This window comes from Pagrus major, chromosome 13 (assembly GCF_040436345.1).
Source record: "Pagrus major chromosome 13, Pma_NU_1.0".
Classification (NCBI taxonomy): Eukaryota; Metazoa; Chordata; class Actinopteri; order Spariformes; family Sparidae; genus Pagrus; species Pagrus major.
The window spans coordinates 18,141,667-18,160,532 of NC_133227.1; the positions used below are offsets into that span (position 1 = coordinate 18,141,667).

Consider the following 18,866-nt stretch of genomic DNA (forward strand, 5'->3'; position numbering starts at 1 on the left):
CGCTCGCACACACACACACACACACACACAGAGAGAGAGAGAGAGAGAGAGACAGAGAGAAAGAGAGAGAGATGAGTCCTCCTTCACCTATTTAGTTGCCCTTTTTTTTTAGGTGAGGAACTTTCTACATGAGTGTTAAGGATGAGTGGTCTGTAAGTGTGTGTGGTGGGTAAGGACTGTGTGCAGGTAGCCTGTTAGTACTGTATATATGTGGAAAATTAGCAAGGGTGATGCAGTATGTCAGCAGTTTATAATCTATATGTAAATTATTAGTAGTACCAATATAGTGGCAGCTTTATAATTAACAGTACCACTAGCAGTTATTATGGTGATTATGCTCGTACAAGTACTACATTGGTAAAAGTAAGTAATATTACTAGTACAATAGCTCTAGTAGTAGTGTTGTAATTAAGGTAGTACCAATAGTAGCTGTAGTTATAGTAATAATAGTTATAGTAGTAATAGATAGTTAGCACTAGTGTTGTTAGTAGTAGTAATGTCACTATTAATTGTTGTGATAGAGTAATTGAGTAGTGTTACAGTGTATCTGATATTGCCTTGTTGGTGTTGTTCCTAAACATCATATTTAATGTTGCTCCAGGACCATCATTAAAACTTCGGACACAGCAATGTCTGCATGTGGAGCAAGCCATCGGGATAAGTGTGTTAGGTACTGGGCTCTTTCCTGCTTCCTGTTTGGAAAATATTATTGTACAGACTTTTTTTTTTTACTAACTTCACTTATTGTTTTTGGTTTCTTTTTAGTTTTCTGGATCAAAGGCAGAACAAAACTGTCCGCCACTATAACTTTCATACAGATGGTGAGGCAGAATAGCTGGGTAATATTCCTGCCATGAAAAGGCAGTTGAAAAGGGACTATAGACACCAGCCACCTTAATATACCTGACTTTTTCATCAAGATCTGTGTAATATTCCCTGAGAATGAACAAAAATGTTGATGCCCTAACTCACGCTGTTAAAAAAAATTCCTGGATCTGTCCCTTTGTTCAGATCTGTATCAAAAGCTACTTCAGAAATTTGGCCAGTGGTGGGTGCAATGAGAATTGTAGAAATCATTGGAACTCAAGACTGCCAAGATATATATGCTCTTTACAAGTGTATGTAAACTTTTGACCACGACTGTATAGCGTTACCCTTTCACAAAAGGATTGAAAAGATAACTTCTCCCATGTGCGTACTTTTCAAATCTTTTGCCAGAGTCGCAACGCCATGACATGAACATGATTGGTTTGTTGAAATTATGACCCTGGAGCAACATAAACTATGATGTTCCAGGAAAAACACCAACTCAGCGATATCAGATTGTGCATAGTATAATGCAACTAACAATAGTTGCAATTGTGGTGATAGAACTACTACTACTAGTAGTAGTGATAGTTGTAGTAGGTAGTAGTAGTAGTACTGCTTGTAGGTAGAAGTAGTGGTAGTAGTAGTAATAATAACACTGGTAGTGGCAGAAGTAAAAACAGAAGAGTAATAGTTCCAGCAAAAGTAGTAGCAGAAATTGTTTTAGTAAAAACTGTGTTAACCATGCGATCATGCAAAGCATTAAATTACACAAAAGTCTCATGAATCATGGCTCTCACTGCAGCTCCATTCACTTTTTGCCTTCTGTGCTGTTGGTGACAGTCAAGAAAGGCATATTATTAGCATCATTACTATTAAACAACCTACATAGTCGTATATGACTATAATTTGCATCATTTGGAAATGTTATAATAACTTTGGCAGATTTTACTGTTGTTTCTCCTTTGCAAGCTAGCAACTGTGTGGTTCCAACAAGGGCTCCAGTGTGTTTGTAGCCTCTCCAGAAGCATTATAATCCAGCCTGCAACCTGGGTTTCTTTTCAGATAAATCCAATAATGAATGTCTTCTGCTAATATTTTATCCACTTTTCGCTGAAGAAAATCCATTAACACACATGCTAGCTGGCCATATTTGATTTCCCATAATCCCTTTTCAACCAACCTGACCAAATAGGTTTGCTATTAACTTTGGGAGGCCGATCCGACTGTTCATGCGTGTTTGTGTATGCCAGCGCACATGCCAACGTGTACTTACAGTGAACTGCGCTGAAAACTGAGAACCACTGACTGGGAAGATCAGCATGTCCCAGTGCAGCCACCACTGCCTGATGTCTGACATGATGTTTCCATTCTGTGAAAACAACGTGTTTTTCTTTTGTCTTTATGATCATATAACTATTTAAACATTCATGTGACCAGGCGGGCAAATTAATAGGAAAAATTAGCTTAGGTCTCAAGTCGCTGTTCCCCCTTGAGCTTAACTTTCCACTTTAATCCTCCTCTCGCTGACACCTCCTCAACCTTCTCCCATTCAATCAGTCAACACTTCCATCACTAATACCAAGGCTGTGTGTGTGTGTGTGTCCTTTCTTCTTTTTCTTTTTATTTATTAATTTATTTATTTTTTATTATTAATTATTAATTATTTATGTATTCTTTTTTCTGTAATCCTTTGCTTTGGCAATATTGTAACACACAGTCATGCCAATAAAGCCTGTTGAATTGAAAAAAAAATGAATTGAATTGAGAGAGAGAGAGAGAGAGAGAGAATTTATTATGTGTATTTCACCTGTGTAGTGGTGTGTGGTCTGCCTGGGGATATTTACACAGACTGTGCCATTTGGTAACACCAGGAATGATGCATTGAACTAAAACCTCCATTGACAGGTTTTTTTTTTTTTTTTTTAAAAATACACAAGTAACAAGTACTGTTTTGGTAGTGGTAAAACAAATATTTTAATTTCATATACTGCATTAGGAAATTTCATACAAAAACAAGTTTATAGTGAGTTGGCAAATGCACGTTAAAGATCCCCTCCACATGTATTAAGGCATATAAAAAAACTCTCTTGCGTGTGTGACATGGTATATGAAGGGAAAAGATTTATACCACATTAAAATCCGTAAAATGACACCTTTTCTTTCTTCCTTGTTAACAATTCCAGAATACATACGAATATGCAAACCTTTTTTGTTTTACAAGTTCAACTACTTGACACAAGACGTCTCCTACTTTTCACTGTAAAGTCCATTCTCTGGAGGCTTCAGCTTTTCCCATAACACTTGTGTGTGCTGAATATTGGACCAGAATTAGCTTCCAAACTACACTGCCTGACCAAAAAAAAAGTCACACACTCTAATTCACTCATTCACTGTGGCATCGTTTTGTTAAGCTTGTGCAATGTCACGTTTATTTCCATCCAGAGTTACATTAATTTTTCACCAAAATCTTGTATTGATGATGAGAGAGTCGGCCGCTGCACAAAGTCTTCTCCAGCACATCCCAAAGATTCTCAATGGGGTTAAGGTCTGGATTCTGTGGGGGCCATCTATGTATAAAAATTATGTCTCATGCTCCCTGAACCACTCTTTCACAGAGCCCGATGAATTGTGGAATATGCCCGTGCAATCAGGGAAGAAGAAATCCATTGATGGAAAAACCTGGTCATCCAGTATATTCAGGTAATCAGCTGACCTCATTGCTTGGGCACATAACGTTGATGAACCTAGACCTGACTAACTGAAGCAACCCCAGATCATAACACTGCCCCAACAGGCTTGTACGTTAGGCACAAAGCATGATGAGTGCATCACTTCATCTGCCTCTCTTCCTACCCTGATGCACCCATCACTCTGGAACAGGGAAAATCTGGACTCATCAGACCACATGACCTTTTTCCATTGCTTCAGAGTCCAAGCCTTATGCTCCCTAGCAAAGTGAAGCCTTTTTTTCTCATTAGCCTCACTGATAAGTGGTTTTCTTAAGGCTACACAGCTGTTTAGTCCCAATCTCTTGATTTCTCAATGCATTGTGCGTGTAGAAATGCTCTTACTTTGATTATTAAACATAGCCATGCGTTCTACTGTTGATTTTTTACAAATGGATTTTACCAAACGTTTAAGTGATCTCTGATCACGATCAATCAATTTTTTTTTTCGACCACATTTCCTCGAAAATGATTGTCCCAGGTTTTAATAATGTGTTGGACAGTTCTTAACCCAATTTTAGTAGTTTCAAATACTCAAAGTGCCACTGTAATGTTAAATACATTATCTTTAGTTCTAGCAAAAATACTCACTCGTTGAGTGAGACAGTTGATCTCACCATGTGCCCTATTTAAACAGTCTATGGCACTAGTGTTACTAATGTTAATTTATGTTCTGTCTTCTTCTACATATCAAAAGGTCACACACACACACACACTCACTACATCTGTTAGTTATGCTGAATAAATGTGCCTCTATACTTGGTGACATTACGGCAAAATGTTAAAATAACTGAAAGCAGCTCCTCTGATCATAAAATCAGAGTGAGCACGCATTGTGAACCCGCCTGTGTAGGCGCATTTTACTATCTGAATAATGCGCTCTTTAAATAGCAGGCAACAGACTGCGCCTTTGACTTTAGACCAGCTTTTTGTTTTGTTTTGTTGGTCTTGTTTGGTCCAAATATAAGGAAACTGTAGCCTGTCTCAGCATTGTAGACTACTGTATTGTATTTTGCAATGTGCAGAACAGGTGTCTGTACATAACAAACAAGTGTTGTTTATGCAAATGTTTAAATTCCCAAATGATTAACTGCACATGATTTGTACAATTAAGACGTTGAGTAATTAAGTTTGGCAAATCCAACGAAAAATGAAAAAGTTACACAAAAAATGTAAGGATAATAACACACATGTTCTTGCATGACGCTCAATCTCCCTATAATGGTGGGTAAATTGGAAATCATGAAATACAGTTCACTATGGCCTCAAAGACAATGTCAGCATGGACTGTGATATACTCAATATATGTATATATATACTCATATCAATGGGTGTGTGCATGTGGATGGGTGGGGATACTTATAAGCCAATGTGGCCAATTTCAAGTACCCTTGCATTACATGAGTCATAGTAAATAAAGTAAAAATGTCACACATTCTTACGCTTCTATGAGCTGAGTGTACAAGTCTATCTCCTGTTGTCAAGTTGTATCTAAGGTTTCTTCTATTTACTGGAGTAGTGAAGCTTTCCACTCAATAAAAAACTTAGCTGTCATAGTACTTTATGCACAGTTGTTCACACAAATGTAAAAACACACAATTAAAAAAATTATTTTATGGTGATTGCCATTTCCTTCATTGCCTGTTAAGGCTGCTTTAAATCTATCCAATCAAGTCCATCAATCAAATTCATGGTATTTCATGCACGATTCTTTTTTTTTCACTTCATTCCATTGTTTTACACAGTCCAAAGTTCTGTAGCTCATGCTCTTTTAGTTTGGCCGGCAGTCCAACTTACACAGTGGTCATTACTTTCAGTGACCCAGTGCGGAAGCGCAGGATCTTCTTCTTCAGGGCATGTGAGGCCTTAATCTTGACAAAAGCCTTGGGCTGCAGAGGTGCTCCAGGGGGGGCAGGAGGTGATGGGAACGAAAGTTGAGGGGGTAGTTGTTGGGGCCAAACCAGACCACCACTCTCATCTGAGTCACTGGACAAAGAACTTGAATCTGGAGAATCAGCCTCACTCATACTGGACTCAGACTCACCCTGACCTGGATGAGGGTAGTCCTCACTAGGCTGACATGGTCGAACATGGTCTCTCTCTAACTGGTATTCAGTCTGCTGATGATGATGGGAGCGGTGGTGTGGGTAGGCATATGATGCATGTATCGGGCGGGATTTGCGTGTGCGCTTTCCACAATGGTCCTTTTGGTTTGAAGATGAAGAGCCTTGCATAGGTGCCTGCATCGGTGGCTGGTAAGCCTCGTCCTGGCTGAGCTCAAAGGTGGACTGCCAGCGCTGATAGTTACCACCTCCTTGCTGTTGTTTCTTGCTCCTGGATTGACTATTACGGCTTCCCCTTCCACCGCTTCCACTTCCTCCACCATCTCTCTCCACGGTATTGTATTTGCACTCATGAACCCTTTGCAGACTGTTTTCAGACTGAGACCTACATGCCTTCTTTCCTGGCTTCCTACCAGCACCACTTCTGTCTTCATTGGAGCGACACTTCTTTGGGCCCCCTCGGGATCTTGAGGGTTGGATCTGAAATGCCGTGGGCTGCTGCTCTTGATGATGATGTCCTCTGTCTGGAGAATATATGCTTTGGTTGGCTTTGGGCACCCCAGAGACCTTGTAGGGGTTTGAATGGTGATGAGCATAAGCCCTGGTGGAGGCTCGGCAGGGCTGGGCTGGAATATACTCTGCGTTGACCAGCTGCACATCAGGTGAAGGTGGTTGGTGAGGCTTTGACAGAGCTGGAGGGGAAGGGTAGTTGTGGAAATGTTGGGATGAATCAGGGTCGCTGCTGCTGGAGTCTGGGTGGGCTTGCAGCACTCTGAAAGATGAATAGTCCAGATTGGTTGAGTGAGAGGTGTTGATCATGGAGGCCTGTCTGGGTGTGTGATAAAGCCCTGGTTGATGCTGGACATTTAGCTGGGGATGGTGTTGGTACAGGGATGGGGCATCTTCAGTAAACCTTGTCCCTAGGTAACATTCCTCATCAAGATTATGGCAAGCCTGTAGAGCAGTTGCCTCTGAAGACTGGGATGGACTAGAGATCTCTAGAACAGACATCTGGTTTGGGGAATGTTGCTCCTCCTTGCGGCATAAACTACTTTGCCTTACCACACTTACAGCTCGGGTATCATGTGCCAGGCTGGTACGAGGCTTTGAGGGGCGTGTAGGTAGGACTCTACGTTGGATCAATCCAAATATATAAGTCTCTACCTTTTGGGCTTGTTCATAATCTTCTTGACTGGGGTCAGCATCCTTCATCTCCCCCAAGACATCAGTAACCATGAACTGTCTTGATGGATCTGACAGCCGTGTTTCTCCTGTTTCTGTCTCTCCAATCTCCACAGGTTCTGAGAGGGAATGAGGGACCATGTGGTGGTAATATGATTCAGGAAATCTATTCTGCTTAGCTACTAGGACACCTAAAAAAACAGAGCAAAAAAGGCAAAAGACAAAAAAGGTGATTAGAATGAATCATTGATGTTACCATTTCAGTAAAAATATTCTCCTTTTGATGTACAAAACAAATGGTTTGTGCTAAAAAATCCTGACCATTGCAAATCCTGACAGACACCTGAACAACAGCCACGAATGATCAGCTCAAAAGGTGCTTGTGCTGATTGTTTACCCTTACCAAGCAAAAGAAGGTTGTACTCCTGAACTACTTCCTGAATGATTTTTAGAGTAAAATCACAGTCATTATACAGTATCAAATAGAAATACCTGGCTGCAGGGTGTCAATTAATGTTTCATATATGGACACCTCTGGAACTACACAAGTAGTTCCACTGAAAATGTCTATTTACTGTTCTAAGTTTATGCCATTATATCCTGTATCTAAAATGAGTGGGTTTGGCATCAGCTGGCTGCAGACACCTGGACGTTAGAAATAAATGGAATAAAATCTGAATCTTATTCACTACACTGTAGTCCTTTGGTGCATCATCCTCTGAACACCACAGGATGGCACCTGTAACTCACAAGCTGCAAGAAGTAGCTTACACTGTCCAACTGAAAACAATCAGTCATCTCATCCACTATACAACTCACTACTTTAGGCTACGGCTGACAGCACACACCGCCAGACATTTGTTCATGAAAATCTTATTTTTCTTGATATTGATTTGGGGACAGTGACAAGGCTAGCTAGCTAGCTAGCTACTCTTGTTGGTAGACATACTGTCAAATTATATTTACTGTTTGTCAACCGTATGCAATGTTCCTGACTTTGAATCTTGCCAGCATAACATTTCTTTCTGGCTAACAGCAGAGCCAAAGGCTTCTATAAGCTAGTGTACAAGTCTGTTTCCTGTTGTCTAGTCATATCTAAGGTATCTTCTATTTACTGGAGTTGTGAAGTTTTCCACTGCATAAAAACCTTATGGAATTGTAACGACTGCTCCAGGTATTACTCTCATTTAAAGTAAGCTGTCATATTACTTTATGCGCAATTGTTCACACATAAAAAGTAATGCTTTAAACAGTTTGTACAATGAAAAAGGGGAAGTGTTCTGTGTTACTTGTTTACTTTTAAACCATCACAAATGTAGGCTCTGGGCTGTTTTAAATTAATTAGCATTTAGAAATTGTTAATCTGTGATGAACATGTGCAACATTATAGTATTTATACAAGACTGTGAGCTAAATGGCAAAACAGAACAGAACCAGATATACCAGTTTGCCACTATACCAGATATACCATCCCAAATACCAAACATACATTTTTAAGCCATTTGTGGTCTCACCAGACACAATTGTAGTTTTCTGGTTGTGTAAAACCAGCACCATGAGATTGCTGTACTGTATCTGTGGTGCAAGAGACAGAACTGTTTTTCCTTTTAAATCCCAACATGCTCAGATTTGTGTCTTTGTGCTTAAACACCATGTAATTGATTTGTCTGCCTGAAGTTGGTTTGCCAGATACTAAACTGCATTCCTAATGACCTCAGTGTCTACAGCAAGGAGAAAGACTCATTGCTCTTGATGATGACTGTGAGTCACACGGTAGACTGTGTTTTGGTGCAACTAAAGGGGTGGCAATAGCTCAGTCCATACAGACTTGGCTTGGGGACTCGAAGGTGGCCGGTTCAAGTCCCACTCGGATCAAAAAAAAGTATGATGTGGACTAGTAGTGGAGAATGCTAATTCACATCCTGGGCGTTGCCGAGTGCCCTTGAGCAAGGCACTGCTCGTTGGGTGCCGTGCATGTGCCATCCCCTTCACTTATCTCCTCTATACATTTTGTGTGCTGTGAGTGATAAAAAATTATTTTCCCTTGCGGGATTACAATAGTTTAATTAATTAACTAGAGAACACAATAACTGTCATGCAGGACACTTTTAAAAACAATATAAAAATGAGTGATTAATTCATTGAGGCCCTTAATTTTTTCAGTATCTGCACACAGACGAAACAGACTAAGCTATAAACAAGATTGACAGTTACAAAGTATGGAAACCACAGGTGTTTATATTAAAAAACTTTAAAAATTGTATGTGATTAGCAGTGCAGTGCTTTTCTTTCTGGGAGAAGCAGACTTGATGATTTTACCTGAACAAGGTCGGCTGTTCTCCAGATCAGTTGGAGAATCTGCTGATTTGGCCTCAGGGTTTACCTTCAGCTCTGCTACCTGCTGTTCTAAAGATGCTTTAATACCTCTGGGTGTACACTGGAGACTGCTCTGAAATACACAGAGGGAGACAGATTAGGAGTCAAGACATTGTACCGAGGTGGGAACACTAGCCAATTGAACATACACACGAAATAGAAACCGGTCTGACTGCCCTTCATTTCCTACATCCATTCCAGTGCTCAATGCTCCAACACTTCATCCAGTGTTTCCCCTATATAGCAGCGGTGCACTGCTGAAATTTAAATTTGACTGCCGCTGCTGAGGAGAGGAGCACTTACCTGAATATGTCACCTTAATGATAGTAACAGCAAGCACTGGGTAGGTTAAAGGATATCACTAAAGCAAGCAACGCTGAACACGGAGCATTTGGTTGATCAATGTTGATAACAGACAGTAGGTATTCCACACAGGGTTCGAGTTATAATCTGAGTTTTGTTGGGGTCTCTAAATAAACTAACCCCTAAACATTTAGGGCGAAGATAGATAAATAGGCTAATAGCCAAACAGGTTGCTTTTAGCCCGTCAATTCACACCTGACCTTAAATGCATTGACATGCGTCTTGTGACCACTTAAGATCAGATCTCACTCCCCCACTCTATATGCAATTATACACCTACATCACTGGAAGAAACGGATACGTTTATTACACACAAAAAGAAATATCCTCATGTATAACATTTGCCGAATGAACAAGTAGACCCAATTAGTTAAGAATGTGTTGTAGACAGCATTTCACAAAGTTCATAAATTTTCTCCTAACACAACAAGTCTCAAAATTAAGCGTATTTTTCAGGGAATCTGATGACTTTCTCCACTTTCTTCTCACTCCAAAGAAGTAGCCTGTATTAGTTACTGTTTACTGGATTTGTAAAAATGTTTACTATCAATTTCCTATATTCTTTAATACATTTGGCGTAAATGGGGAACACATTTTACGAGAAAAGAAACATCTTAATGTTTTGTATTTATTGACAAATTTACAAGATTGCACCAATGATTTAGAATTTGCTGCAGCCTTTTCACAAAGTTTGTTCAGACTCTTTAAATTACACGATTTGTAAGGGAGTCTGGGATATTGCCCTTACTAGTGACTTTACTACATTACATGGTCCAAGTCCATGACTTTTACACACACACAGCAGCCCACTTCTTGCAAAAATTGTTTAAAGTAGATCAGAACAACAGTTATTTAATTTAAATATGAAAATGTATGAAAGCGCACACACCAGAGAGACTGACTATTACGTGACTGTCTGATGGCAATGTAAAGCACCAAAAAAGTTTGAAATATTTTTTTCTAATTAGAATACATTAGAAACACTACTGTGAAGGTACAGAATGATATAAAACAAACCCAAAACACAAAAAATAATGGACCTGCCATTTTATTAGGAACAACTCATGAAGAAAGTGTTCAGTATGTTGATTCACAGATATTTCTGAACTAATCATTACCTACTGATTCATTAGGGCCCAAGCACTGACAGTGCAAAGGCCCTATTGTATCTGTTGGCGGAATTCTTATTATTATTCTTCCATCCCCGAGATCGCATTTTTGGTGGCCTGAACATACCCCAAAAATCACCAAACTCGGAACATACGTCACATGTGGTGAAAAATTTGATAATTCAACATGATTGGGGGTGTGTGTGACCAGGGGACTCCATAGAGCCACCTAACGTCGTTTTGTAGGCGCAAAAACATTCTCGGATCGTCATGAAATTTACAGGACTCATAGGTCTCAAGGATTTAGCCAGGAATTATTTTTGTCAGAATTTTTGACGCAACAGGAAGTCAGCCATCTTGAATGGCTTGCAGCGATTTTCATTTTTCCGACACTGTTTAAATCATTATTTAACCTAACCCCTACAGATTTAACACCACAGACTTCACATTCACTCAGTATCATCCATCCATCATCCATCCATCAGACATTGAAGATGAAAAGTTATCAAAAGCTTTCACTTCCGTTGTACCTGGTGGGCGTGGCAGTGCGGTTAATGTCGATCCCTCGCCTCTACATCAAATTGGTCACACATGTAGAGGGGTTCGCCCTGAATACGTCCCTGCATCAAGACTGTGTCATATCTATAGCACCCCCTAATGCCGGGTCATGTGAACAACAACTTTCTCCGATCTTCATGAAATGAAGTGAAATGATCTTCTCATCAATTTAGACAGAAATTCATTTTGTGGAATTTCTCGCCCCAACAGGGGGTCAGCCATCTTGAATTGCATGCAGCCATTTTCTTTTTTCCAACATACAATTTCACATCTACACCAAATTGCTCACACATGTAGAGGGTTTAACAATCAATCCTTCTATGCATCAATACTGCGTCATATCCATAGTGCCACCCACTGGATACAGGAAGTCACTGAAGATGTCACTGTTGTGTTTTGTGTGACACTTATCCCATTTAGGTAGGAAATTTCCACAGGCAGCTGGCGAGCACACATCTGGGCGTGCGACCTCCAATGGCACCACAGCCCGACGTACGTGGGGGGGCGAGGGCCCGTTCATCACTGCTTGCAGTTGTAATTAGGGCCCGAGCACTGACAGTGCAAAGGCCCTATTGTATCTGTAAGGATTCTTATTAGGGCCCGAGCACTGACCAGTGCGAGGCCCTATTGTATTTGCTCGGATTATTAGGGCCCGAGCAGGAAACCTGCAAGGTCCCTATTGTTTTTCGAATGATTATTAGGGCCCGAGCAGGAAACCTGCAAGGTCCCTATTGTTTCTGTAGTGATTATTTTTCTTTTTCTTTGTTATTTATTTTTTTTCTGCCGAAATGATTGCATTTTTCACTGCCTGAACATGGATGAAAATGCGATTTTATTTGGAAAACACATTAGGCTTGGCGAAAAATGTGATAATCTATGGTCGTCGTGAATGTCCACCACTAGGTGGCGCTATAATCAAGGAAAGTGTGTTTTGCCTTATAACTCCCATATAGTTTGTCGCACATTCGTAAACCTTATAACCACACGTTTAGTGAATTATGCTGAATTTCTTGATATAGGCCATGCCCATTTCCGCCTACCGTTTTTTTTTTTCGCGAAATGTCGCAAACCTACTTTTTCAAACTCCTCCCAGGCAATTCACCAATTTGCACGAAACTTTGGACACAGCATCTGTGGACCCTTGTGACAAAATTAAAAGATTTATTTATTAAAAGAATTTTAATATTCCAAAGAATACTCAAGTTATTAAATAACAACTTCCTGCAGATTTCGTTCCAAACAGGAAGTGTTGCATATCTCCACATTGCTTTGTCCAAATGTTATGGGGAATTTTTCAAATTTCATTCTGCTACTACTTCAGCATACGTCCAACTATAGAAACCATTTAACTAATGTTCAGCTTTTTAAGCTATTTCAGCCTTGTACTTTTCAGCTTTTTAACTTTTCAGCTTTTTCAAATATTCACCTTTTTCAAAAAAAAAATTAATATGGAAGTAAATGGGAAAATCTTCAAATCCTCTTCAAAACTCATCAACTTTCAACCTCTTCTGGTCCCTCATACTTTGAGCTACAGACACCATTCCAACTTTAAAACAGTCAGAAGACCTTGAACTATTGGACATAGTTCAGCTTTTTAAAATCTTTTACGGTTTTGAAATAATCACAGTTTAAGTTTTAAGGATTTTTAGCTCGTCTTCTGGTTTCATAATGGGTGTGTATTGCATGAGCTAGAGGCGTGACATCATCGCTAGAGTGGAGAGCAGCTGCAAAAACTTTAGAAAAAATTGTCTTCAGCTTGATTTGGGTCCCACATCTTTTACTTCACATAGACAATATATACATAGAAATGTAGGAAATCGTGTTGGCTTTCAGATGATGGTCTTATTTCAGATGTAGGACTTATACTTTTGGCTGTAGAAGCCCTTGAGCGACAAGCACTCCAGCAACTCCCCCAAAAGCCGCAATGTTAACTTTGAGCCTAAATTTCTGGAGGAGAGCAGATGGTACCGGTTTTGTCTCTCGCCTCAGCCTATTACTTTTCAGCCTTTCTGCCTTTTCAGCTTTTTCAAATATTCAACTTCATGTTCAGCTATAGAATGTGTTAAGTTATCAAAATGTTCAGCTTTTTAAGCTCTTTCAGTTTATTACTTTTCAGCTTTTTCAAGTATTCAGCTTCATGTTCAGCTAGAGAAACCCTTCAGCTATTAAAATCTTAAGCTTTTTCAGTCCATTCAGCCTATTATCAGCAGATTTTGTGAATTCACTTCAGCCGTCAGCATTCACACTGTATTTTTGCAGGAAATGCAATTTTTCTAGTTGGCACTGTGCCCACACCATAACAATTATGTAAATGAAATTCATAGGGGTGGTATATATTGGCCACTGTAACTCACATACCAAAAATGGCCAGCAGGTGGCGCTATTATCAAGACAAAAATGTTTTTGCCAAGTAACTCCCACCTCATATGTCGCAGATTTTAAACCTTATATCTACCTGTTCCCTGAATCCAGCTGAATTGTGTGATGTAGGCCACGCCCACTTTTGTGCTAGTTTTCCTTTTGCAAATTTGCGAAATGTCGCGAACCTACTTTTTCGAACTGTTCGCAGGCAATTTCTCCCATTGGCACCAAAATTTGCACACAGCATCTGTGGACCCTCCTGACAAAAAGTTATTAAAAGAATTTTGATAGTCCAAAAAACACCCAAAATATAGAACTACAATTTCCTGCACATTGTGGTCAAACAGACAGTCTTGCGTATCTTGACCAAATACAGTCCGATTAACACACGGACAGTTAAGGCACGCATACACAATAATTGGGCAATGGGGCCGGATAAGCGCCATGCCCCGACAGCAGCACGCCCCGACGCAGGTGGACTGCTCGGGCCTGTTCATCACTGCTTGCAGTTTTAATTAGGGCCCGAAGGGAAACATGCGAGGTCCCTATTGTTTTTCAAATGTTAGGGCCCGAGCAGGAAACCTGCGAGGTCCCTATTGTTTTTTTTGTAGTGATTTTTTTTTCTCTGTCCCAAATGATCACATTTTTCACTGCCTGAACATACCCCAAAACTCACCAAACTTGGAATATACATCACACCTGGCAAAAAATTTATAATCTGTTGTCGTTGTGAATTTCCACCACTAGGTGGCACTATAATCAAAGAAAGTGTGTTTTGGCTTATAACTCCCACATACTTTGTTGCACATTCAAAAACCTTATATCCACACATTCAGTGAATTATGCTGAATCTCCTGATATAGGCCACGCCCATTTCCACCTACCGTTTTTTTTTTGCAAAGTGTCACAAACCTACTTTTTTGAACTCCTCCCAGGCAATTTCACCAATTTGCATGAAACTTTGCACACAGCATCTGTGGACCCTCCTGACAAAAAGTTATTAAAATAATTTTGATATGCCAAAGAATACTTAAGTCATTAAATAACAACTTCCTGCAGATTTCGTTCCAAACAGGAAGTGTTGCATATCTCCACATTGGTTTGTCCGAATTACATGAATCTCAGGATACTACTTCCCCATGAGCCCCTAAGGCTCTGTGCAAAATTTATGGCGACCACTAGGTGGCGCTCTTTAAATTGAAGTATTTTATATCTCCACATCAGTTGCTCGGATTAACACGAAACTTGGTAGAATTATTGTCAATGCCCTTCTGAGAATATCTGTTGAAGGTTTTAAAGATCCGACACTAGGTGGCGGTCTGGTGGCAGTCTAATTTAATATTTGGCACTGTGCCTACACCATAACACTTATGTATATGAAATTGATAGGGGTGGTATAGACTGGCCCCTGTAACTCACACACCAAAAATGACCAGCAGGTGGCGCTATTATCAACATAAAACCGCTTTTGGCTAATAACTCCCACATAACATGGCAAACATTGTTAAACCTTATATCTATGTGTTCCCTGCATTCACCTGAATTGTGTGATGTAGGCCACGCCCACTTTCGCGCTAAATTTCCTTTCGCAAATTCGCGAAATGTCACAAACCTACTTTTTCGAACTCCTCTCAGGCAATTTCTCCGATTTGTACCAAACTTTGCACACAGCATCTGTGGACCCTCCTGACAAAAAGTTATTAAAAGAATTGTGATAGTCCAAAGAACGCCCAAAATATAAAACAACAATTTCCTGCACATTGTGGTCAAACAGACAGTCTTCCATATCTTGATGAAATACAGTCCGATTAACACATAAGTTTTTTATTTGTGTTCCATGGCCCGATGACGGTTTGTGAAAAATTTGGTGCCAATTGGCCAATAGGTGGCGATTTTATTGCTAAATGACGAAAGAACAGCTTGACTGCATTCACTTTTGACAACAAGCCCCAAGACTCATAAAACGCAGTGCCTATCTCAATAGTCCAGATTCCCATCTGGACCAAACTTCACATGTTTGATAAGCGCCCAGCCATGAACACACAGGCAAATATACAGTCATAGTCAACGCGCCACATGTTGGACACAGGAAATGACATTTAACCCCTCCCTGCACTGTCCAAGACACGGACAGTTGAGACATGCGTACACAATCAGGAAATGGGGCCGGGTAAGTGGCATGCCCCAACAGCAGCACGCCCCGACGCGCGTGGGACTGCGAGGGCCCGTTCATCACTGCTTGCACCGATTTTCATTTTTCCAACGCTGTTTTTGGGACTTTAGGATGGTTTCAGACTCACCAGATTTGGCACATTGCTTTTAACCCATCAGTACGTTAATTCGATACCATCACTGGCCTCAGGCGTGGCACGACAACTCAGTAGCGCCCCCTAATGGCTTTTCCCATTTCATACATACAGACAAACACCTACACACACCAAATTTTGCACACGCATCACAAGTCACCCACACTGATAATTGATATGGGTCTGGGCCTTTAAAGTAAAAAAAAAGGCTCCACAGCACCCCCTGGAATATTTCAAACTTTAAGCCCCGCCTCCTACATCACATACATTAACAAAATTCGGTACGCTTATGTATCATGACCAGGCGCACAAAAACCCATACCCATACATCTGTGGCCCATCTATGGCCCCTCCTGACAAAAAGTTGTAAAAAGAAAAGCCCGTCGTCAACATAAAAATGTCTTTCAACAAACTGTTGTGTGTCAACACCATGGTCGCATGCGCCTACTTGAGCAGCCTGCCTCAGCCTGTAGATTGCGACAGAAGGCAACGGACTGTTCCCAAAGATGTGGACCTTCATTCGGTAGTCGATGATGTCCTTAGACAGGTCATTCTCCCTATACCATAGGAATCGTAGAAAGTTTCTATGATCCTCCCTCACACGGACGCAATGAAACATCTGTTGCACGTCAGTAGTGATAGCAACCTTTTCTTTCCGAAAGCGGATCAGAACTCCAAGAAGACTATTGTTAAGATCTGGGCCTGTCAGGAGTACACTGTTGAGAGACACACTGCTGCGTGCTAGAGTCAAATACCACCCTGATCTGTCCTGGCTTTTGTGGGTGATAGACTCCGAAGGTTGGCAGATACCAACTCTCCTCATCCTTATTCAGTGCAGGAGCTGGCTCAGCATGATCATTCTCCAACAACTTACCCATGTAGGCAACATATTGCTCTTTCATCTCTGGCTTCCTGTCTAAGCTGTGACGTGGAGACAAGAGGCGAATGAGTGCTTGTTCCCGGCTGTTAGGAAAACGCTGCCTAAGCACCTTGAAGGGGAGGGGTGCGACCCAGCTCTTTGTTTCGTCTCTATAAACTTCCCCATCCATAATCTTTAAAAAGATTGTGTCCTCAATGGATGGAGCCAGCTTGTTGTCCTCTTCCATTTTGCTGAACAATGTGCATCCAACCGTGAGCTCTGTGACTCTCGCTTTGCTGTCCTTGACTGAGTTAGACAGGTTGCTTGGTTGCTCCCCACCATAACTCACTGTCTCTTTCAGCTGCATATAAAGCTCTCACAGGGAGTGAGGAAGGTAGGTCTACCATTCTCCAGCACATTTGTCTTGAAAGTGCTCACAACTGGCTTGTGTGCTTTTCCAAGGCATACGTCACCCACCAGAACCCAGCCCAGGTCCAACCTCTGTGCAAAAGGGGCATTATGTGGTCCGTTAACCTGCTGTCGAACCTTATGTACCCTAACAATGTCCCTTCCTAGTAAGAGAAGAATTTGGGCCTTTGGATCAAGCACTGGAATGTGGTCTGCCACAGACTTCAGGTGGGGGAAATGAAGAGCTGCCTCTGGTGTTGGTATTTCAGACCTGTTTACGAGAATGTGGTTACATTCTAAAAGTGTTGGTAAATCAAGACAGACTTTCCCTTTCACTGACTCGATTTTGAAACCTTCTGCCTTTCTCCCACACATGTCAACTCGTCCAGCACACGTTCTGAGTGAGTAAGAGGATGGGTGGCTCTGGATGTTAAAGCCTTCAAAGAAGTCTGAGCAAGCTAATGAGTGATTGCTCTGATCATCAAGTATGGCATACATCTTGATGGCTTTCTCACGCTGGCCCTGTGGATACACTCTTACCAAATCTTCACACAAGATCTACCTGCCTGGCCTGGACAGCAAACCTGAGTACACTGACAGTTTACTGTAGTCTGAAGTCTTCTTCTCCTCCACCATTGTCTAATGCAGGTAAGGATGCTTTAGGCGTTTAAAGGGGTGGACCAGGGTGCATTGCTGTATTGTGGTGTTCACTCTCACAGTCCCAACACTTCACTGTTACCTTGCAATCCTTAGCCAAGTGCTATGTTGAGGCACAGCACCTGTAACACACTCCATTCTCCTTAAGAAAGGCTTTTCTTTCTTCTATAGGTTTTGCTCTAAAGCCTCTGCATCTCCGGAGTGGGTGTGGCTTGTTGTGAATGGGGCAGTTTTTGTCATGCCAAGGCCTTTTTTTGTCATGGTATTCCCATTGGGGTTCTCAGTTGAGGAGATATCTGTTTTATGGACAAATAGTTGAGTCTTGGCATGGGGATAACTGCTGCTAAATTTCTCTTCTCTTGTGGGAGCACTGCTGTTTGTGAAGAGTACAAAGCTTGGATCGTTCCGGGTACGGGCTTCGTAACAGACAAAATCAGTAAAATAGAAAAATGGGGGGAAACAACCATAATGATCATCTTTGTACTTGGAGCCATAAGATAGCCATTTTTCTTGCAGACCATAGGGTAATTTCTCCACTATTGGGTTAATGCCACGGGCAGTATCAAGGTAAGTTAAACCTGATAGGTATCCATCTTCCTTAGCAGAACAAAGTTCCATCAAAAGATCCCCAAGCTCCCTGAGCTTGACGTTGTCTCTGTTGGAGATTTTGGGGAAACAATCCAGTTTCCTATAGAGTGCACCTTCGATGACTTCTGGTGAGGCATAGCAGTTGTTGAGCCTGGCCCAAGCTTTCCAAAAAGCCACTTCAGGGTTGTTGACATGGACTGCACGTATCCTCCTTAAGTGCTCTACAGACTCTTTGCCAAGCCATTTTATCAACAAATCAAGCTCTTCGCTGGCAGTAAGACCCAGTTCCTTGATAGTATTTATGAATGATGATTGCCATACCCTATAACTCTCTGGACGGTCATCGAATTGGACTAGACCTGTAATCACCAGTTCCTGGCGCGCCAGGTACCTTGCGAAGTCTTCCATCCCATGTGTCTGATGTGTCGAACCAGGTAAGGGGAATAAAGGACTGAGGTGTGTGGTCCATGGGCTGACTAGTAACTCTGGGTTCTCAGAAT

At 41.2% G+C, this 18,866-nt stretch overlaps 1 protein-coding gene across 1 annotated transcript; it reads right to left on the bottom strand.

Annotated features, from left to right (window-relative positions):
• Window positions 1-5,166: 5,166 nt before the first annotated feature.
• LOC141006614 (uncharacterized) lies at window positions 5,167-9,179 on the bottom strand. The gene is made up of 2 exons (XM_073478834.1): window positions 9,101-9,179; window positions 5,167-6,972 (listed from the first exon to the last, which is right to left on the bottom strand). Exon 2 carries the CDS (start codon window positions 6,920-6,922, stop codon window positions 5,330-5,332), a length of 1,593 nt encoding a protein of 530 aa, XP_073334935.1. The 5' UTR covers window positions 6,923-6,972; window positions 9,101-9,179; the 3' UTR covers window positions 5,167-5,329.
• Between the last annotated feature and the right edge of the window lie 9,687 nt (window positions 9,180-18,866).

Coding starts and splice junctions, on each gene's coding strand:
- LOC141006614 (XM_073478834.1), bottom strand. CDS start 6,922: ATGGTCCCTCATTCCCTCTCAGAACCTGTGGAGATTGGAGAGACAGAA.